Source organism: Phoxinus phoxinus, assembly GCF_949152265.1.
Source record: "Phoxinus phoxinus genome assembly, chromosome: 6".
Classification (NCBI taxonomy): Eukaryota; Metazoa; Chordata; class Actinopteri; order Cypriniformes; family Leuciscidae; genus Phoxinus; species Phoxinus phoxinus.
This window is the reverse complement of record NC_136881.1, coordinates 2862554-2885297: the sequence shown is the minus strand read 5'-3', so window position 1 is coordinate 2885297 and position 22744 is coordinate 2862554. Positions and strand designations below refer to the sequence as shown.

At 37.7% G+C, this 22744-nt stretch overlaps 3 protein-coding genes across 5 annotated transcripts in view; 1 reads left to right on the top strand and 2 right to left on the bottom strand.

Annotated features, from left to right (window-relative positions):
- The window catches only part of ptgfrnb (prostaglandin F2 receptor inhibitor b), a 48713-nt gene extending 47431 nt beyond the window's left edge, over positions 1-1282 (bottom strand). The window contains exon 1 of the mRNA XM_079615928.1: positions 1034-1282. Within this exon, the coding sequence (XP_079472054.1) occupies positions 1034-1076 (43 nt within the window). The 5' untranslated portion in view covers positions 1077-1282. The remainder of the gene's footprint in view (positions 1-1033) is intronic.
- Positions 1283-5154: 3872 nt separating this feature from the next.
- Positions 5155-16661, bottom strand: cd2 (CD2 molecule). Its single transcript, XM_079617351.1, has 6 exons — positions 16443-16661; positions 11054-11158; positions 9376-9672; positions 9027-9269; positions 7779-7931; positions 5155-6875 (listed from the first exon to the last, which is right to left on the bottom strand). The coding sequence occupies exons 1-6, from the start codon at positions 16555-16557 to the stop codon at positions 6583-6585; spliced, it is 1206 nt and encodes a 401-aa protein (XP_079473477.1). The 5' UTR covers positions 16558-16661; the 3' UTR covers positions 5155-6582.
- LOC307001160 (uncharacterized protein) lies at positions 16614-22529 on the top strand. Of its 3 annotated transcripts, XR_013798179.1 has the most exons (8): positions 16614-16859; positions 17368-17676; positions 18559-18828; positions 20422-20512; positions 20779-20803; positions 21456-21540; positions 21808-21838; positions 22069-22529. XR_013798179.1 is itself a non-coding variant. In XM_079617352.1 (6 exons), exons 1-6 carry the CDS (start codon positions 16808-16810, stop codon positions 22072-22074), a joined length of 753 nt encoding a protein of 250 aa, XP_079473478.1. In that variant the 5' UTR covers positions 16707-16807; the 3' UTR covers positions 22075-22208. The 3 variants fall into 3 exon arrangements, 1 of the variants encoding a protein (XP_079473478.1); XR_013798180.1 differs by lacking the exon at positions 20779-20803 and having other exon boundaries at positions 16707-16859; positions 20422-20520; XM_079617352.1 differs by lacking the exons at positions 21456-21540; positions 21808-21838 and having other exon boundaries at positions 16707-16859; positions 22069-22208.
- The last annotated feature ends 215 nt before the right edge of the window (positions 22530-22744 follow it).

The window sequence follows — 22744 nt, the reverse complement described above, 5'->3', positions numbered from 1 at the left end:
CTTTGAAGATTAAAACGTTTTTGGTGTTTCATGACAGGTTCTTCAGATCAGTGTTTTGGATTCTGGGTATACTGAAGGTTTTCTACAGAATTAGAGAATAAACTGTTCTTTGCAGAACTTACAGTGATTATCTATTACATGAAACCTTTTCCATTCAGATTTGAACCTTAAAGTATCAGGTTACCTGCCATTCATGTCACAACACTCAGCTTCCAACTTTCATTTTGTCATGGCATGTCATGTTAATTATAAATGTTAATTATTTAATATTTTGCTAGTCTTTCATTTTTATTGACTACTATTTTTGACCATGAAAATAAAAAATAATAAAAAAATCAATACAATTTTATAATAATGACAATACAAGCATTAGTCATTTTATATGCAAATGCTACACTTTGTATTACCGTAAGTAAGATACTATAAACTTTGCATTTTTGACCACACAATTAAACAAAACAAAATCTAGGCAGAACAGTTCAATAATGATGCTCACTCATTCAATATGCAAATACTATCAATATGCATAGGCTATATGTACTACTCCCTTTGAGGTATTTACTATGAAATTTGACCATGCAAATCTAATAATAGTAAGAAATCAAGGCAGAACAATACTATAATGTTTGGGAGATTTAATTAGATCTCATTTTATATGCAAACATATCAATATGCCTATGCTATATTTCTATTGAAAGTAGGCTACTTAGTTATACATTTTGACCATGTAAATAAACATTTTATAATGATTGATGTTGAATTAGATCTCATGTTGTGCAAAGCAGCGATTTTTTGTAACGCTGTAGAAAGTGAAATCTACTCAATTTGACCCTTAATATCACTAACCTGTCATCAGGTTCATATTAAATCAAAGCTAATTTACACGTCGCCACGAGAAGCATATTTTTTAGTCACCTTTAGAGAAAACACTTTGACTGTTTCTGACTATTTGCCCTGACAGGAACGCTGTTACTCGTGTCGATACATCATGCTGAGGGTTTGTCTGTGTGTTCTGTTCCCGAAGGAAACTCACCGACAGCGGCGAACAGCAGGATCAGCGCGCGCGTCTTTCCCATGTCCACCGCTTACTCCTGATATGAGCTGAAGACGGACTGAAGGACAGGCAGGCAGACAGACAGGTTCACACACACACACACACACACACACACACATACACCTGTGATCAGGAGAGAGAGAAAGACCCTCGCTGGGATGACGTCAGGATCGCAGTGTGTGAGAGCGAACGTGAGATGACTGACGCGCGCGCGCCCGTGATTGATTCAAGCTCGTGGAGGTTTAACGACCGAATGACGGAAGTGAAGCGGGATTCCCTACGTCTCTCTCTCTCTCTCTCTCTCTCTCTCTCTCTCTCTCTCTCTCTCTCTCTCTCTCTCTCTCTCTCTCTCTCTCTCTCTCTCTCTCTCTCTCTCTCCCTCTCTCTCTCCCTCTCTCTCTCTCTCTCTCTCTCTCTCTCTCTAGGACAGACAGACAGACAGACAGATAGACAGACAGACAGACAGACAGATAGATAGATAGATAGATAGATAGATAGATAGATAGATAGACAGACAGATAGATAGATAGATAGATAGATAGATAGATAGATAGATAGATAGATAGATAGATAGATAGATAGATAGATAGATAGATAGACAGATAGATCGATCGATCGATCGATAGATAGATAGATAGATAGATAGATAGATAGATAGATAGATAGATAGATAGATAGATAGATAGATAGATAGATAGATAGATAGATAGATTATTCAGTAACCTATTATTGCAATTTTAGTAATATATAAGTTCCAGTTCCATTCTGCAATCATAACTATATTCTGTTTAGTAGAAAAATGACTTTTTTGAATTGAGTTATCATTCTCTCAGCTCAGCAATGTCGAGGCGTATAAGCCTACTATGCCATCTAGTGTTGAGAAACCTACAGTTATAGTAGACACTTCCTAAATGTGACTTTCAGTACCCTTGAGGGACAACCTTACAGAATAACCTGGAGTACACCGACTCACTTCATGTTTTTGGTTCACTTCTTGTTTGCCCAGCAACATTCTGGCTGTCGACTCTGAGCCATTGACCCCTAACCCTAACCCTAACCCAAACCCATATCGGCTCATTCAGTGTATATATGAGCATTGATTATTACACTGCAATCTTGAATTTGTGGTGCATCTTTATTATCAAGAGTCAGTTACTGTGCCGCTATCTTGGTACATAAGTGAGGTTTCAGTTCGGAGAAAACAGAGAGAACTGAGAATAAAATGTTAATCGATTCTGTATTTCCTTCTGCTTCTACAATCAGATGGAGACCGCTGCATTTTGAGAGATTAAAGCTCTATACACACATTGTCTGTTAGCATTTCTCAAAAAAAGTGTTTAAAGTCCTCCTGTAGTCAATAATTGTATCCCTCAAAACTCATGTTTGATCACCAAAATAACATATTTAAACGTTTTTTTTCCTTGAAAATACCTTGAATGTAACTCTACTTATTACACCCTTGCCTCATTTAGTATACGCGGTTCTATGAGTATGCAAATGAGCCCCGCCTCCACTCACTCACACCAGTTCAGAGATGCAGTCCCTTTTATTTAGAATATAGGCTGTACAAATGTCATTTACATCTTTTAGTTTGTTCTCCCATCTAGCGGTGAAATTGTATTTTGCATTTAAACGAATAGTGCTCTCTAGCGCCTCACTTTTTCAAATGCGTGTTGCAACTACGGTAGCCGTTATGTACAAGAAGCGATGACAACATGTATTCCAATAGCACTTCATCGAGTTTTCTTTCGGGTGATGAAGTTCGTTATTTCAAACAAACTGCAACTTGACACACAACGAACATGAATCTTGAATCTTGATCCTGCATTATGAAGTAGCCGGGACAGTGCCAAGCGCCTCTCTCTGATCTCCTTGTCCGTCTCAGCCAGCCCGATCTCACGGCAATTCGTACGAATTTTACGAGGTGGCTAATTCGTAGCAATTCATACGACCTCACTCGTAAGAATTTGTAAGTTTTTTGCTAAATCGTACATATTTTACAAGTTGCCAAAATCGTATGAATTCATACGAATGACCTACCCCTGACCCCGCCCCTAAACCCATCACGTGGGTTTAGACAAATCGTACAAATTCATACAAGTGAGGTCGTACGAATTAGCCACCTTTTAATCACTTGTACAAATTCGTACGAATTGGTCGTGAGATATAGCGTTGTCTCAGCTGGTTTCAGTCACGTGACGCTGGCTCTGAGCGAAAACGCGGTGTGGAAACGTGTTAGTGCTTTTTGTCCCCTAATATAGTTTTTCAAAATGGCGGAACGACATGGAAGCCTCCTTGGACTTACCCGTCCCATGTAAATAAAGGTAATCAATTATCCGCGTATACGAGGATAAGTTGGATCATTGGCAGAGGTAAACACCAATGAGGACATATTTATGAATAAAGACATTGATTTTAGCTAATAAAATACTTAAAATAACTACCCTTACAGAAAAGACACGTGTGTTTTTGCACATGTGAAATTCATGTGGTTTTTCTGTAAGGGTACACAGTGTACCTTTAAGGAGAAAATACTCAGCATTGGTGTTGACTTGTGAATTTACACATGGTTTGTCTGAAAGCATATTAAAAACATCACATAGGGGGGACAGGGGGACTTTAAACACGTTTCCTCTTCAATAACGTTGTTTAATTGCATGCACACAGTGAGGCATACAGCCCATTTGCACAACTTCACCTTGACACATACATCATACTTTCAATAACTGTCCCCAGCAGTTTCGTATTTGTGTTTCTGGTGTACTAAAAAAGTGATAAACTTATTTTAGCCACTTCCTGTGGACAACCAAAAACAGGAAACTCCTACATATAAAATGAGTAAATCTACGCCACAGTCTTGTCATTTCCATGAGTAAAAACAATCAAAAAAAGTGTTTGCTTTTTATATTTTTATATCAGTTTTACATTCTCCTGAAAAAAAAAAACTGCTCACACATAATGTGCTTTGTGGCTTCCTTAGAGGTGTATCAATCTCACGCAGAAGAGATTAAAGTGTTTCTTATTTCCATGATGACAAATTTCTGACCAACACCAAGATTAGCACGCACTTCTCTATTATCATAACCGTGGAAAAAAGATCTCATGATGATGATGATGATGATGATGATGATTAATTGGAAAAATTGCCACGATGTGCATTCAACTTTTCTGGCTTCACTAGTGCATTTTGTAATGTTTTTTATTAATCATCCCTTCAAGTTTAATGCATTCAGACAGTCCTTTCAGACATTTTTACATAGACAATATTCAAAACTTTTCTTCGTTCTTTATTGTGTAAACGCATCACTTACAGTATTTTCCTCAAAATTCATTATTACTTTTAGCTTAATATATTTATTAATAACTTGCTTTCTTTGCCCAACTGAAAAAGTTGAAAGAGTCAATATTTTCTAATATTTATTAATTTTCTAATTAATATAGAAAATTCTAATATTTACCTGATGTTTTTTCCAACTTCACTGCATTTTCGCATTTTACTTGAATCTGACAGGCCAAATTTATCACAATATAGGATGCTGTCATTTGCAGGCAATTGTTCTAATTGTGTATGGAATATTTATGCATGTCACATAATTTATTTTTATTAAGTGCTAACAGAACAAATGCTTTAGAAAAAAATCTCAATTTACCACATGACTGGCACACAAGAGTAAACTTTTTCTCATGCATTATTATTTTTTTACCATTTTAGAACAAGCTATGGAGCAACATTCACTGTGTGGCTGGGATTAATAATCTGATAGGGAAACAAGTTGAACTCTTAAATGCAGTTTTCATCTTCAGAGGCCATCATCTCCCACGCACAGGAAAACAGCAAACAATAGCAGAAAAGCTGACATGACTGTGGGTGAAATGAGAATGCAGTTAACCACATCCCTGAGGCCTTCACATGCTGGTTAGATGTGTAGATTTTAAGTGTAAAAACGTCACCACGGAGCACAAGAACCGAAATGAGTTTTGCATAAAGCATTTGTATTTGCACCATGATTCGGTGCAATTGTTACAGCACTGTCAAAACCAATTTATGTTGTGTCTTTATATTGTCAGAAGTCCTTAAAGGAGAAATAATGCAAAAGACAGAACTTAAAACTTTTTAATAATTTAAATAAACTATTTAAAATCATAAGAATTGCTATATGCAAAAAACTAAAATATATAAATGCCTTTATTTAATGTAATAAATGCAAATTGTACACCTAAATAATGATACACAGGAGGATAAGGGAAACAAATCGGGTTAGTTGTAGGCTATATACATAGGCTAAGGATGATTCCCTCTCAAACAGCTGTCATGTTGTCTAGAATAGATAGCCTAATAAATAACAAATTATGCATCCACAGCAACAGATGTAAGTATAATATTCAAGAGCTCTGTTGTATTGTTTAAAGAGACGAATAAGAACATGAGAGAAATGACCTTGAAATGAATAATTCGTGTAAGAATTACAATCGTTCACTCACGCTCACCTTAAAAACAAACAATTTTGAGGTTGTTTTTCATTTAGGCTATAGATACATTTCTCGGCCTCTTTAAACTCTAAAAAAAGATATATATATATTCGTAGACAAGTGATAATCTATTATTTTAAAGCTACACTGTGTTACTTTTGGCGCAATCGCGGTTGAAGCATAAAACTACTCGCGGAGGAACATTGTTTATTATGTGAGTTGTGCTTCGGCTCCGCTGCGCGGATGAATCTGATGGCTTGAGGCGCGCGCTGTGGCCATGTTTGTTTACAATGATCGCTTTATCAGTGCTAATGTCAGTAACGACATCAAAACTTTCCCAGTAACGAAAGACAGACGGAAATTCCCCCAAAATATGTCATATGAGCAGATAAGTAGGCTATCTTATATCCCGTTGTTGTTATTTGGACCTATTGAAAACAATTGTTGCCAATTTAACAAATGCTATTAATATCAGATAATGTTGGAAACTATAACTTGGGATGGCAAGAAATTGGTATTGTTTCTGTAATGTATTACAGTTACCATCCGAAATATTGTTTTGTGAACCTAGTCAGTGAGTTCACAGCAAATGCGATGCACATTACGTTGATTCGTGTTTTATTACATTTTTTCCCCTTTATTTACTGATATGAGGTAAACGCACGGAATAATAAAAATATCCAGTTTATTAATTAATATAAAGCACACATTAGTATAAATAATTGTTATAGGCCAAAAGAAGATTGGATTTTGTAAAAAAGTTAATATTTTACATTGTAATTCGTTGTAAAGACTTGGAGTATATAGCGCACATGTTGTAAAGACTATTATTATGGTAAGCTTGTAAATCTATTTTCCTTGTATGGACAAGAACAGCTTGTACATTCTGCCTAATGCAAAAAAATAAAAATAGTTTAGTAATAATAGCTAACAGTTGTGTTAACTGTTATCATTTTTAGAAAACTCTATTTTATAATTACACTCTTACAATCAATATATGGCTTATAGTCAATGAAAATCCTTCTAGGAAAGTCTCATATAGCTACTATGGTTTAGTCTCATTCCATTGGTCGGTACGGCTCTTGATTCCTCTTGTTTCTGTGGTGATTGCTCCTCGGCTGAGGTAATGGAGGCGGGTCGTCCTCGTCGTCCTGAGGCGGTGGAGGGGGTCGAGCACGGATCTGGGCTTTGGGTTGAGTCTGGCTTCGAGGAGGGGTTTCCGGAGATGGGCTGCAGGGCATTGAGTCTTCTTGCGGGACGGGGGGCGCCGGTTGCCCTCTAGCGGTCTGTTTGGATCTGCTTGTACCGTTATGACCTGGGGTAAGTTCTGCTAGCCTGAACTCTTCCTCATCTGGAAGATATCAAAGACAAGATGTTCATCAACTGGCATTGTTCAGATGTGTGTGATCTAGACTGTAAAGTTAATCTGTTATGTGAGATGTGGACTGATGAGGATTTTTCAGAGAGATCATATTTTACATAATATGATATAGCAGCTAGTAATATACCTGTATCAAGTTCTTGATTTGTGTAATCCTGTTGTTGTATCTCTTTAGAAATAAAGACATTTATAAAACCATGAATCCAAGTAGCCTAACCAACAGATTGTTTAGTGTTTGCGTCTACTGGCAATTAATATATTAAATTAATACCAAGTAACGCTTATTCTACATACAGTGGACAGTGGATATGATACATTTGTCTAGTTTTTTAAAAGTGGATTCTTGGAAAACCTGTTTTTAGTGCCGATTGTTCTGTAAAATGCCACAGAAAACCACATAAAGACGTTTGTATACAGGATATTATGCGGAGCTCGGTTATATCCGTTTTCTAGATCTGTCTGGTGCCGCCTAAACAAAGAGATCTGGCAAATGCATTACGTAACAGTGGCCTAACATATTCATAATGTACAAATGTTAAGCATAAAACTTTTCTTTTTTTTTAAGAATCATTGTCAACATGTTGAATCTAACACATATGAGAAACATGACACTGTGGTAAAACGCTTCACTTTCCTGTTTTAAACTTGTTAATTATAACAACCAGTTTCTGAGCAGACACATTTGAACGTTAATTTTTTTTAATGATTTTATTTAAATGCCTGTATTTAAGAGTTGGCATTTAAATATGCTGAGAATTGTGCCGGGAACTTTTCAAGCTCAACCAGGACAACCACAGCTTCAGTTTGATCTTTTGTTGAAAACACAAATGCTCATTGATTTATTTTAGAGGCGATGATGAAGACGTCACTGACCTTGTTGACGCTTCGTACGTTGCCGACAGCTTTTACACGAACAGATGATGAGAACACAGGTCAGCAGAAGCAGAAGGCCTCCTCCGCCGGCTAGGATGCTAGTCATGATCCAGAAATCAAAGCCAAAGAGTTTACCAAAACCTGGACCTGAACCTGTAAGACACGAACCGCATGAAATCAATAACAGACAAGTGGATCAAACTGCATCTATGTAATACGATCCAACGTGATTTCATGAGAGAGTCAAATGTTTGCACACACTTTATTCTTAATTAACTTTAAAAAACAATTTGATCTGAAAACTTCCATTTAAATGCTTAGAATTATTGTGTAGGCTAATATAGTTGTGTAAATGTATTCATTTCATTTTAATGTCTTCTGCTGGATGATTTGGATTGGATAGGGAAGTAAAGCATCATCAAGTGTGCAGCATGCACGTTCCTCCTTCAATAATCTACAGTACGACCCAGTACAGTACCAAGTGAACCATTTTTAATGTAGTCTGGGTTGTGTTTTCTCTCACTTTGCATAGTTTTGTACCTTGGGAATGTCAAGTATGTTGGCAAATTCATATACCATTGAGTCGAATGAACACACCATTTGGCATGCATAAATTAAGCATTATTTATCTTAACCTTTTTTTTTTTTTTTTGGTCACCACAAAATTCCCAGACTTGTGTCATTTCATAGTTTGTTGACTTTGATATTGAATGAAGAACATGGTAAAGAAATTTTTTTTTAATTTCAAATATAAAAAGTAAGTGTTTGTGCGGCCTTAACATGCTTGAAATGTGAAACTGTATTAACTTGGATATTTGAGTTATCTCAGCAAGTTCAATCCAGAGAAAAAAATTCTAATGATACATTTTAAGTTGTGATAGCTAATTGCATACATTTTTTAACTGTGAATAAATGTGTCCAAAACCTTTGACTTATCTTCATAAGTACACAGTTTAACACCATTTTGCAGAGTCAACGTGAAAAATACTGTTGTTTTACTGTCATAGATTCACGATTGTACGTCAGCAGCGAAAACAGGAAACGGCCCAAAAACCAGTTCATACAGTATATGGAACAAAAGTGAAATCGTGAAAAGTGCCAGAGCTGCACATCTTAATGTTTTACGTAATTTTTCAAGTTCAGATCTGTTTAAACCCTCAAAGGTCTAAATTTAGATGTTTCCTTACAGACAACAAGAGCATGTTTAACCATTTCAAGCATAAAACGCATTAAATAGGACATACTTACATGACACTGTAATACTATCACTTTTGTCTTTGCTGACAGGATTGTGTGCCTCGCATGAGTACGGTTTATTCTCCTGTACTTGAATATATGACAAGAACACTTGAGGTTTATTTTCATTCTGGATAATTTTGTCTTCTTTATACCAGGATAGAGTCAGATCTTTTGTGTTTCTGATGTCACAGGAGAGAGTCGCATTCCCATCTTTTGTGCAGCTGATCTTCACAGCAGGTTTAGGGGCCTTTTCTGTACCAGAAACATGGCAGTTATTTCCTGTAACTACTATAGAAATATACAGTCTGATTTTGTAATTATTATTGTGTTTGAAGGGTAGAAATATTTGTCATCTTACCGTAAACTTTAATTTCCACATCTCCTCTACCAAGCTCTGTACCCTCATTATTAAATGTGTTGAATGTATATTTGCCCGTGTCCTTCAGACTAACACTTGAAAATCTCAATGATCCGTCTTCTTCCATAGATACACCGTCATATTTTCCTTTGACAGTCCCATCTTTCCTGCGAAGAACGTTGCCGTGTGTGTCATGGACCCATCTTAACTCAAAAGGTTTCACATTGTTTCTTGTTGTCAGCTTAATGATGCAGGACGTTCCCACTAGTAGATCTTTTCCACATGTCTCTGTTGAGACTATAATAAATAAAATCATATTAGTATTTAATAAAACTCAACAGGGTTCAACTGCTCTTGTTTGGTTCACTATGAGGAAAAAGTGTAAAAAAAGTGAATGAATAATTCTCAGGGTGGTTAGTCAGACACTAACTTTAGACAACACAGTTCAATATTATATTGCCACCAAAAACAAGTTAATTTAACACACCCTGACTCCTAACAACAACAGGATCTGTCGTCACACTATACGGGGAAAGTTGTCACAATAAGGGATCTGCGCAGGGCAGCCTATATATTAAATCAGAACTTAAACAGTAAAATTATTATAAAAACAGCTGAAAGGTAAAAGGCCACTTAAATACCAAACCATTGTTATGGCCAACAGAACTTAAAGTTGTGTAAAATTACGACACATATGCCCTGACCTGACATTTATATATCTATAAAGAAACTGTTCAAATCTGCCTTTGTTATATAACGACTTGTGTTTCTCTTGTGTTCCTCTGTTTATCCAACAGATAGTTACCAAAAATAATATGATACTGAAACTTCACAAAAAAAATATATTCTAATTTAAGACAGTTTTGAACTAGATGTTTGAAACCAACAAATCAGTGCTGGATAAAATAAGCATTTGTTAAATATGACTTTTGACTCAAAACCTTATAGTTTCTGAAATACAGACTTTCTGCTAAAAAAATAAAGGTTCCAAAAGCGAGTTTGAGCAGCGACAGAAAAAAACACATTTTGCGTCCCCAAAGAACCTCTCAGTCAAAAGCTCGTAAGAAGCATTTCTTTCTTATTTCGAGGAACATTTAAATAATCTAAAGAACCTTTTTCCACTACAAATAACTTTTTGTCGGATTTAAAGATTCCATCCATGTTAAACTTCACAGAAACATAAATACCAATACAAGACCTTTATTTTTAAGAGAGTAACACTATAATTTAACTACATATCTAAATGTTCGACTTTCTGTGAGTGTCTTCTATTAAAGGTTGACACGAACAAACACTCACAGCAGTTTGCATGTAAACGTCACTCGATTTGCATTTAAAAGTGTCCAAAAATTACAGTAGAGGTGCATTTGTTCAAGTGTCCACTATAATATCGCATTTGCTTTAAGGGAATATTTTAACTGATCTACCACTTAAAAATGGCCTTCACTAGTGTTTCTGACAAAGGCGGATTTAGATGTTACAGTGACTTGATCAAATTGAGTTGATATAAAATAACGCAGTATCAAATGCTAATATGAATGACTATTCTTGATATCTTTTAATCGCATCGCAATATTTGATCTCAACTACAAAATATATATTTACAAAATATACAAGAAAAACTGTTTCTCCACTTCAGTCTATTAACATATCTATACAAAATGAAGTCAGAACTTACCAGAGAGTGCAGCGAAGCCACAGAGGAACAAAAGTAAGAGATTGTATTGGCAGCTCATTGCTCTTCTGAACACAGCAAATGTTCCAGAACCTTTTTCACAATCAACTGGAGGAAACAGAAAGAATTTCCTGTTTGGCGATCAGAGAGTTGGCGGTTATATGCAGTCAGAATCATGAAGTAAAGAAGATGTCAGTTGTGCAGAAATTGAGACGGCGCTTCACAGGTGTGGAAGGATGTTATCTGCTTTACGAGCAGATGTTTGTGTCTAACAGATATAGAATAGATCTGATGGTTTGAGATGTTGGCCAGCTATTTTTATCTTTGGTCTTGCGGACTAGAAAGCTGGCAAGCACTGATTTATGAATAAATAAATATATTTGATACTATTTATATATAGAAAAGACTGATGGAAAGGTTTGTTGTTGATGTTTTTCATATTATCTCATATTGGATCTAGGACAGTGGTTCTCAACTGGTGGATCACGACCCAAAAATGGTTTGCATGTCTGTAGCAGTGACCTGGTGGCTTAAATACATAATTGCGTGACAATTTAAAAGTCATACAATGCTGCCATCTTGTGAGCAACTTTTCTTTGTGCATTAAAGGGGAACTGTTATGCCCTTTTACAAAGTCTTGATGTTGTTTTCAGGCTCTACTAGAACAGGTTTTCCTGCTTGAATGTTGATTATTTCCTCATATTCTCCATTTTTGCAGCTCCTCTCTTCCCAATCTGTTAGTAACGCTCTGTTCACTTCCTGTCTCTGAAGCCCCTCCTTCTGAAAAGCACACTGTGCTCTGATTGGTCGGCTGGAGCCGTGTGTTGTGATTGGTCAAGAGCTTTGAGTGTGCAAAGGCGGCACTTTATTAGGCTACAAAGCTAAAGTTCAAAAGCCTAAGTATATAAAGTTATGAAACTACAGATTCATGAGACCAGAGATCGCCCGTTAGATTTACAAGGGGAATTATATCTCATGTTTTTAACCACTACAGAGACATCAGAGTCAGCAGCAAACGCCAGAAGGACAAGACAAGGTAAGGCTGTTCACAGCAGGGTAAATAAGCGCTCGTTGATCGCCTAGATCTCACAACTACCAATACGTCAGATAAAATGTTCAAATATATGCTATATTTATCAATAAACCACAGATTTGAATTTTACGCCCCACTTCAAGTTATGCCCCTTCAAGTTACCCGCCATTTCAAGTTACACCCCTTTATTTTACGCCCCACTTCAAGTTACGCCCCTTCAAGTTACGCCCCACTTCAAGTTACGCCCCTTCAAGTTACGGTCCCGAGATCACTACTGCGCAGACTCAGGTACCGAGATCACTACTGCGCAGATTCGGTCCCGAGATCGCTACTGCGCAGACTCAGGTCCCGAGATCGCTACTGCGCAGACTCAGGTCCCGAGATCACTACTGCGCAGATTCGGTCCCGAGATCGCTACTGCGCAGACTCAGGTCCCGAGATCGCTACTGCTCAGACTCCGGTCCCGAGATCGCTACTGCGCAGATTCGGTCCCGAGATCGCTACTGCGCAGACTTAGGTCCCGAAATCGCTACTGCGCAGATTCGGTCCCTAGATCGCTACTGCGCAGATTCGGTCCCGAGATCGCTACTGCTCAGACTCAGATCCCGAGATCGCTACTGCGCAGATTCGGTACCGAGATCACTACTGCGCAGACTCAGGTCCCGAGATCACTACTGTGCAGATTCGGTCCCGAGATCGCTACTGCGCAGACTCAGGTATCGAGATCGCTACTGCGCAGATTCGGTCCCGAGATCGCTACTGCGCAGACTCAGGTCCCGAGATCACTACTGCGCAGATTCGGTCCCGAGATCGCTACTGCGCAGATTCGGTCCCGAGATCGCTACTGCGCAGATTCGGTTCCGAGATCGCTACTGCGCAGATTTGGTCCCGAGATCGCTACTGCGCAGATTCGGTCCCTAGATCGCTACTGCGCAGATTCGGTCCCGAGATCGCTACTGCGCAGATTCGGTCCCGAGATCGCTACTGCGCAGATTCGGTCCCGAGATCACTACTGCGCAGATTCGGCCCCGAGATCACTACTGCGCAGATTCGGTCCCGAGATCGCTACTGCGCAGATTCGGTCCCGAGATCGCTACTGCGCAGATTCGGTCCCGAGATCGCTACTGCGCAGATTCGGTCCCGAGATCAATACTGCGCAGATTCGGCCCCGAGATCGCTACAACGCAGATTCGGTCCCGAGATCGCTACTGCGCAGATTCGGTTCCGAGATCGCTACTGCGCAGATTCGGTCCCGAGATCACTACTGCGCAGATTCGGTCCCGAGATCGCTACTGCGCAGACTCAGGTACCGAGATCGCTACTGCGCAGATTCGATCCCGAGATCACTACTGCGCAGATTCGATCCCGAGATCACTACTGCGCAGACTCAGGTCTCGAGATCGCTACTGCTCAGATTCGGTCCCGAGATCGCTACTGCGCAGACTCAGGTCCCGAGATCACTACTGCGCAGATTCGGCCCCGAGATCACTACTGCGCAGATTCGGTCCCGAGATCACTACTGCGCAGATTCGGGCCCGTGATCACTACTGCGCAGATTCGGTCCCGAGATCGCTACTGCGCAGACTCAGGTCCCGAGATCACTACTGCGCAGATTCGGCCCCGAGATCACTACTGCGCAGATTCGGTCCCGAGATCACTACTGCGCAGATTCGGGCCCGTGATCACTACTGCGCAGATTCGGGCCCGTGATCACTACTGCGCAGATTCGGTCCCGAGATCGCTACTGCGCAGATTTGGTCCCGAGATCACTACTGCGCAGATTCGGTCCCGAGATCGCTACTGCGCAGATTCGGTCCCGAGATCGCTACTGCGCAGATTCGGTCCCGAGATCGCTACTGCGCAGATTCGGTCCCGAGATCGCTACTGCACAGATTCGGTCTCGAGATCGCTACTGCACAGATTTGGTCCCGAGATCGCTACTGCACAGATTTGGTCTCGAGATCGCTACTGCGCAGACTCAGGTCTCGAGATCGCTACTGCACAGATTCGGTCCCGAGATCGCTACTGCACAGATTTGGTCCCGAGATCGCTACTGCACAGATTTGGTCCCGAGATCGCTACTGCGCAGACTCAGGTCTCGAGATCGCTACTGCACAGATTTGGTCCCGAGATCGCTACTGCACAGATTTGGTCCCGAGATCGCTACTGCACAGATTCGGTCCTGAGATCGCTACTGCGCAGATTCGGTCCCGAGATCGCTACTGCACAGATTCGGTCCCGAGATCGCTACTGCACAGATTCGGTCCTGAGATCGCTACTGCGCAGATTCGGTCCCGAGATCGCTACTGCACAGATTCGGTCCTGAGATCGCTACTGCGCAGATTCGGTCCTGAGATCGCTACTGCACAGATTCGGTCCTGAGATCGCTACTGCACAGATTCGGTCCTGAGATCGCTACTGCACAGATTCGGTCCTGAGATCGCTACTGCACAGATTCGGTCCTGAGATCGCTACTGCGCAGATTCGGTCCCGAGATCGCTACTGCACAGATTCGGTCCCGAGATCGCTACTGCACAGATTCGGTCCTGAGATCGCTACTGCGCAGATTCGGTCCCGAGATCGCTACTGCACAGATTCGGTCCTGAGATCGCTACTGCGCAGATTCGGTCCTGAGATCGCTACTGCGCAGATTCGGTCCCGAGATCGCTACTGCACAGATTCGGTCCCGAGATCGCTACTGCGCAGATTCGGTCCCGAGATCGCTACTGCACAGATTCGGTCCCGAGATCGCTACTGCGCAGATTCGGTCTCGAGATCGCTACTGCACAGACTCAGGTCTCGAGATCGCTACTGCTCAGACTCAGGTTCCAAGATGTCAGCGCCATATCGGGACACTGGCGGCTTCACTTCTCACCAATGGAAGAGAGCGAAAGGGCGTCGGCCCTCTTTTTTTACAGTCAATGTGTGGGACACTCAGCGAGACTGTTACGGTGTGTGTCTTGTGATGACGTCATGACTCTGTTTCTTTTCTTTGTGTCTGAGTTCATTATTAGGTCCGCACCTGTGTGTCATTATACACCTGTGCCTTGTTAGAGTCTCTACTGCGCTTTTGATCCACTATAAAGGACACTGAAGCGGAGCATGGCAGGAGAGAGGAGAATCAGCAAACAAGCTTTTCGTTTTCTTTTGATTTAGTTAATTTACTTTGCTGTACGTTTTGTTAATGTCTGTTACCTTCATATTATTTGAAGTTTAGTATGCCTGTATCTGTGATACGTGTTTCGTGAGTTTTTATATGTTTTGTGAGTGTAATAAATGTTAACGCAGCGTACTCGTGTTTCACGTGTCCTTCTTTATGTTGTGAAACCCTTACGTAGCCACTTTTAACAAAAGGTTACAAACGCTTTGATCTGCCCTTGCTGCAATGTAAATATGCAGCAATATGACTCATACACACGTTTATCTTGGGAAAATATTCTTACTGCTGTCTCTATTCGAGCTGGCATCTTACGACAACATCTCGTTTTGAGTTTGACATATCGTGTGGTTCTGTGTGATTTGGACTACTTCAAGTTACGCCCCTCTCTTGCAGTCCGCAGACAGACCCATCTCACGCTCTTGCATCACCAAATCACTGTAAAATGTAGGTACCCAGGGTACTGTCTACACTGTAATGTAGATTATGATACGTTTTGCTAATGAAATAAAAAGTTTGCTTATTTGCAGATCAATATATATATAGGTAGTTAAATGTCTGTGTTTATCTTTCTTATTAGTGCTGAAGAATGACTAAAACTGGCTAGAAAAAAACATTGATTAGTGCTTTTTACTATTTAAGTACTTTAAAAATGAATTACCTTTGTACTTTTACTAAGGTAATTCTGAAAATGAATAGGCCTAATTATAATTTACTGGATATTATTGGATAATATTTTATTGGGGTATCTGTACTTTTACTCAAGTTGCCTACTTCATCCACCACTGCTAAAAAGAAAAATAGTTATTTAATATTTAATAATAGTCTTAGTTATTTTTCTTGAACCTTAATTAGTAGAGAATGAATAGTAGTTATTCAGGAGGTAAGACAGAATTAATTAGTTATTGATTAACTAACTGTTACTTAACACAATCATACAATTATATTACATAGCCTACTGATTCGTTAACACGTCTTCCTTAGTAGTTAACAGTAGGGAGTGACTTAAGTGTTAATGAAGAATAACCTGTTAGATCTTCAGTAATTCATTATTGGTTATGCAGAAACAGTTTTCTAAAGCGTTACCGTTTATCTGTCAAACGATCACACGTGAATCGGTAGACTACATGTCGAGGCATGCACATTTAATTGCACAAAGCTCAATAATACACTTAAAACATCGAGAAATCAGAGAAACTTACTTTGATGGTCATGTACTAATACTTTTAACACCAAAACGCCAACGAACATCCAAATAACTTCTAGTGCGCAGCTGCCGTTCTGGAAGCATCGGGTATCGCACTCAAAAATAACCATCAAAGTCCCTCAATAGAAGTCTTCTTTCTCCGGGAGCTTTTTATACTCTTAGAGAAAGGATATAGCCCATAAACATTTTTCACACAATCAAGCAGAGGTTCTCTTGTATTTCTGTCTGCCACAAGAGGGCACGAAAGATCATGAAGCTCAACCTACAGACTCGAGACAGACGCCAGCTCTGTTACATGCCTTCACTAGATTATACACACAAACCCAAGGAGATCGAAAGAGAAGAAGAAAAGCAGTGAAGATGTTCTTCAGATGTTCTCATATTCTCTGGATCTTGATCCTCTCGGTTTCAGGTAATACTTCAGATTTTAGTACAAAAACATATAGTGCTGTGATGGTAATGATATCAGGAAGTTATATCATGGTTATTTAGCATTTACAAAACACCCTAAGACACTCAACGCTTCAGAAAAAAAAATATTACGAGTATTATTAAAGTGCATGATACATGTCGACATTTTTTAATTTTTGGTCATTTTGAGTATAAGAAGTCTTAGCTTTAAAATAAAATCAAACCTCTTAAATTGTAAATGTTTAATTTGGTGACTTGGAGTTTCAAGAGTGGTTCAAAATTACAGCCAAGAAAGTCAATTGCACTTTGAATTTGATTGAATATCTTAAATCTGACAATTAAGTAGAACTGACAGAAAACATTTAGAAAACTAAGCGTCTGTTAAAACAATGATGGAAACTCCGTTTTTTTAACATTGTTTTGGGGAAAAAATATACTAGCATAGTCAAAGTTGCTTATAAGTTTCCTGCTGTCAATATAATGTGGCAATATATACTTTCTCTCCTCAGGCGATAATGTGATGAAAGCGGTGAACAATGACATCGCGTTCACTCCAGTGTCTGGATCTGTGTCTCCCCGCACCACCAGCATTACATGGAAACACAGAGACAATGCTGGAGTTGTTGTGAAGGTCATTGAATGGGACCGGGAGGAGGACAGCACTGAAATTCCCAACCCCAAATTCAGATCCCACGCAAGCCTGGACAAACACACTGGAGAACTCACTTTAAAATATCTACAGCTCACACACACTGGAGTTTATACCGTCGACATCAACAGTAAAGAGCAAAGAAAGCAATTCTCTCTGACTGTCATTGGTGAGTCAAAATAACCTGCACATTTCATTTTCATCATCATAATTATCTACATATTACAGCTGTGTTAAATAATGTATAAATAATACAACTATGTATTAGTTCTGGGTCATATAACAAAAATGTATTTAAAAAAATTTTTTTTATTTTTTTATTATCATTTTCTTTTTGATGGACACACACGTGTATTTTTTATATAGTTTTATTATAGTGTGAATTGCCTTTTATTGTCTCATGTAAAAAAAAAAATGTGTGTAATTTCTTTATGCTTTTGCCATGTTATCAGTTTTTTTAAATATTGCTTTTAGGTTTGATTTATTTTTATTTATGTTTTAGTTTTAGTTATCCAGTTATAATTTAGTGCTTCATTGTAACAATGTTTCAGTTTATTTAATTTAGTTTAAGTTTTTCACCTAACATTTTATATTTTATTTTATATTATTCTAATTTATTATATTTTATTTACAATTTTAGCAATTTTGTTTTGTGATTTTGTCATGTTATTCATTTTTCATAGGTTTGAATCAATTTTATTTTTATTTTAGTTTTTCAGTTTATAATTTTAGTGCTTCAAATAAACTTTTTTTTTTTTTTGCCACAGCAACATTCCTAATTTTAGATTAGTTGAAGTATTTAATCTATTTATATTTTATTTATTTATAAAATATTTTAGCTTTATTTCAATTAACAGATTAAAAAAAATAGTTTTAGTTAATGATAATAACGTTGCAATACACCGGTAGGCTTAAAATATATATTTTAATTAAAATTAATAATTATAAATTACATACAAAATATACAATATATTGGGTGCATATTTGGGCTATATATATATATATATATATATATATAAATAACTACACTGTTGTTCATCTTAATTCACAGAGCCTGTCCACAAACCTTACATTAGAAAAGAGTGTGTATTGGGAGAGATTCCTGTATGTTCCTTGAGTTGTGGTGATGATGATGGAGCCTCTGAAAGTACAGTCGTCTGGAAGAACTCGGCTGGAGAGACGCTGTACGGACGAGATCGCTACACGAGGACATTAACAATGACCAAGACCGGTAACCCAGAACAAGCCTACATCTGCACACTGAAGGGCGCAGTGAACGAGGAGACCAGTGACCCAGTGTATGAGAGAGATCTGTTTGATGGTAAGAACATGAATCCCCTTACTGGAGATCATCAGGCCACAACCATATTTTACACAAGTATGCAAGCGCTTGGTGTTCAGTTATGAATTGCATGCGGGTCAACACTTTTTGCACAACCACGAATCGTACAATTTTAACCAAACGTAAAAATAGTTATTTCTCTTAATTCCGAGTTTATATCTCACACTTCTGACTTTTTCTTTCTCAATTCCAAGTTTACAGTGCTATGCATAAGTTTAGACACCCATGCTAAAGTTGACTAAAAAGAGGAATAAAAAATCATCTTTTGGAAATTGAACTTAATGCCTTAATTTAAAAAAATAGGAAAAATCCAACCTTTAAGGACACCAATTTTCTTTGTGAATGAATAATGTATCGTAAATAAATAAATTTTCTTCCTTAAAATACAGGGTGCATAAGTTTGGACAACCCTATGTTAAATTCCCATAGAGGCAGGGAGATTTTTATTTTTAAAGGCCAGTTACTTCATGAATCCAGGATACTCTGCATCCTGATAAAGTTCCCTTGGCCTTTGGAATTAAAATATCCCCACATCATCACATACCCTTCACCATACCTGGAGATTGGCATGGAGTACTTTCCATAAGATCATATCTCAATGCAAATCAAACCAGCTGTTAGGCTAACTGAAATAAAACCATGCCAATCTCTAGGTATGGTGAAGGGTGTGTGATGATGTGGGGATACTTTAATCCCAAAGGCCAAGGGAACTTTATCAGGATGCAGAGTATCCTGGATCCATGAAGTAACTGGCCTTTAAAAATAAAAATCTGCCTGCCTCTATGGGAGTTTAACATAGGGTTGTCCAAACTTATGCACCCTGTATTTTAAGGAAGAAAATTTATTTATTTACGATACATTATTCATTCACAAAGAAAATTAGTGTCCTTAAAGGTTGGATTTTTCCTATTTTTTTAAATTAAGGCATTAAGTTCAATTTCCAAAATATGATTTTTTATTCCTCTTTTTAGTCAACTTTAGCATGGGTGTCTAAACTTATGCATAGCACTGTATATCTTGCACTTCTGTTTTTTTTCCTCACAATTCTGAGTATAAATCTCACACTTCTTACTTTTTCTCTCTCAAATCCAAGTTAATATCTTCAAGTTCTGACTTTTTTATCACAATTCTGAGTTTCTTACACTTCTTACCTTTTTCCCCGCTTTTTTTTGTTTAAATCTTGTATTTCTGACTTTACTTATTTCTCCAACCTTTGTCTTCGAATTATGAGATAAAAACTCACAGTTGTTAGTCATAATGTCTGAATTATGAGACAAAAAATTACAATTATGTTTTTGTTTGTTTTTTTAAATCTAAGAAACAAGCTTCCACTGGCCAGCGCTTGCATACATTTGCATACCTGCGTAGGGCTATATATGTTTCTGGCTATATTCTATCATTTAGATAATGCCATAATTCAGTAATGCAAGATACAATTGAATAATTCCCTTATTAATTAATAACCTTAAAAATCTAATTAAAGTAATGTTTTGTGTTCACAATAAGATCTATAGCATGCATTTAGAAAACAGATTGGTGTTTAAACTGTAATAACCTATTTTCTCTACATAGATTCAAACACAGTATCAGTCATCATTGCAATTGTCGTCCCTGTCATCGCCGGGGTCGTGTTCTTGATCCTGTTATTGATCCTGATTATACGGTAAGCCTGTATTTAATCTTCCAAACATTTGAAGTCCCAAACTTGAGGAAATTTGCCATTTGACATATTTTTTACTTCCATAATGTCACATTCTTTGTGAAAGCAGATTTTGTAATGCAGGACTTGATTGTATCTGGAATTTATTAACTTGTGCTTAGTCTAGACTCATTCGCAGTAAAAATAAGAATGTGTATTTAGTATAAATAGGGTTGATTATAATTTCATGTTGACTGTAAATTATTAATTTGTCACTGTTGTTCTTTAAGGTGTTTGCGGAGACACACTAGTAGAGTAAGTGTATTTTCTTAATTCCTTGTGGAAAATCTTTACTGTATGCAACATTATATATATATATCTCACATTTCTGACTTTTCTCTCGATTTCGAGTTTATATCTCACACTTCTGACTTAAAAAAAAAAAAATCACAATTCAGAGTTTCTTATACTTCTGACCCTTTTCTTGCATTTTTGAGTTTAAATCTTGAACATCTGTCTATTTTCTCTCATTTCCGAGTTTTTGTATTTCTAACTTTTTTCCTCACAATTCCGAGTTTAAATCTTGTATTTCTGACTTTACCTATTTCTCCAAATTTGTCTCTGAAGTATGAGATAAAAACTCACAGTTGTTAGTCATAACGTCTGAATTATGAGACAAAAAAAATTACAGTTATGTTTTTGTTTTGCTTTTCGTGGAAGAAACAAGCATAACTTGCAAACATTCGCATACTTGCGTAAAGTTTGCTATATATCTTTCTGGCTATATTCTATCATTTAGATGATGCTATAATTCAGTAATGCAAGATGCAAATGAATAATTCCCTTATTAATTAATAACCTTAAAAATCTAATTAAAGGAATGTTTTGTGTTAACAATAAGATCTATAGCATGCATTTAGAAAACAGATTGGTGTTTAAACTGTAATAACCTATTTTCTCTACATAGATTCAAACACAGTCATTATTTCAATTGTCGTCCCTGTAATCGCTGTGGTCCCGATCTTGATCCTGTTCTTGATCCTGATTATATGGTAAGCCTGTATTTAATCTTTCAAACATTTGAAATGTGTTTCTTGATCATTTGCTCAACACAGCATTTGAACCACTGTCCCAAACTTGAGGAAATTTGCCATTTGCATTATTTTTTACTTCCATAATGTCACATTCTTTGTGAAAGCAGATTTTGTAATGCAGGACTGGGAATTTATTAAATTGTGCTTAGTGTAAAGACTCATTCTTGGTTGATTATAATTACATGTTGACTTTCAATGAATAATTTGTCACTGTTGTTCTTTAAGGTTTGTGCTACTTGGGAGAGACACTAGTAGAGTAAGTGTATTTTCTTAATTCCTTGTGGAAAATCTTTACTGTACGCAACATTATATAAAAAAATTAATAATTAATCTCGGTCTCTATGGGTTCTGAGCAGTTATATACACAGTTGATGAATTCAGTCGGTTTCATGACCAATCAGCATCCAAGGAACTACTGTATACTGTATGTTTTTTATAATGTACATTTAAAAACGAGCATATTTTTTACTGTTTTTTTGTCCTCAGAAATGACATTCATGAGAGAATGACTGATGCTCATCATGAACCTTGTGACTCTTCAAATGCAAAGCCACATGTGGATCTTCTCGACACATTTTACTAAAGCATCTGCTCTTAACGTCTGTGCCTTCAGAACTGTTACTGTCTCTGCTTCTGAAAATATACATCTATATGGTTAAATATGCAAATACGTTTTCAAGGAGGGACAAGATGAGATTATTTTACTATAGTAGCACCAAACAGAGAGTAGCATATACATAAACAAATCATCCTGATTCATTTTTATTTTGTGGGGAAAAGCAGAGAAGGCATTTAAATCTGTTTTATGGAGCTACCAAGAAAAAGGGATTGTTGTTCTGCGCTCACATCCAAAATGTGATGAGTTTAATAAAGGGACATGAACCAATAAAATAGTAAACATTGAATGCAGTGTAAATCACTTTGAATAAAATCTTCTGTAAAATGTGAATGCATCTAGTGTGGTTATATTTCATGCATTTATAGTTGTGGTTTGTAGTCTTGCTGGACACACACACACACACACACACACTTGTGCCAAACACCCATTTAATCCCACTGGTCACAATAGTAGTGACCGTAAAGAAAGTGTTCATTTATGAAGCTCTAAGAATGTTCTTGACTGCTGTTTTAGTGCACTTCCGGCAAATATGGAGAGAATAAA

Bases quoted from the DNA above. Each gene is read 5' to 3' on its own strand.
- cd2 (XM_079617351.1), bottom strand. From the start codon at position 16,557: ATGGTTATTTTTGAGTGCGATACCCGATGCTTCCAGAACGGCAGCTGC. The intron at 11,159-16,442 runs GTAAGTTTCTCT...TGTTTCCTCCAG, and splicing joins ATTAGTACATGACCATCAAA to TTGATTGTGAAAAAGGTTCT. The intron at 9,673-11,053 runs GTAAGTTCTGAC...TATTTATTATAG, and splicing joins TGGCTTCGCTGCACTCTCTG to TCTCAACAGAGACATGTGGA.
- LOC307001160 (XM_079617352.1), top strand. From the start codon at position 16,808: ATGTTCTTCAGATGTTCTCATATTCTCTGGATCTTGATCCTCTCGGTT. The intron at 17,677-18,558 runs GTGAGTCAAAAT...CTTAATTCACAG, and splicing joins ATTCTCTCTGACTGTCATTG to AGCCTGTCCACAAACCTTAC. The intron at 18,829-20,421 runs GTAAGAACATGA...TTCTCTACATAG, and splicing joins TGAGAGAGATCTGTTTGATG to ATTCAAACACAGTATCAGTC.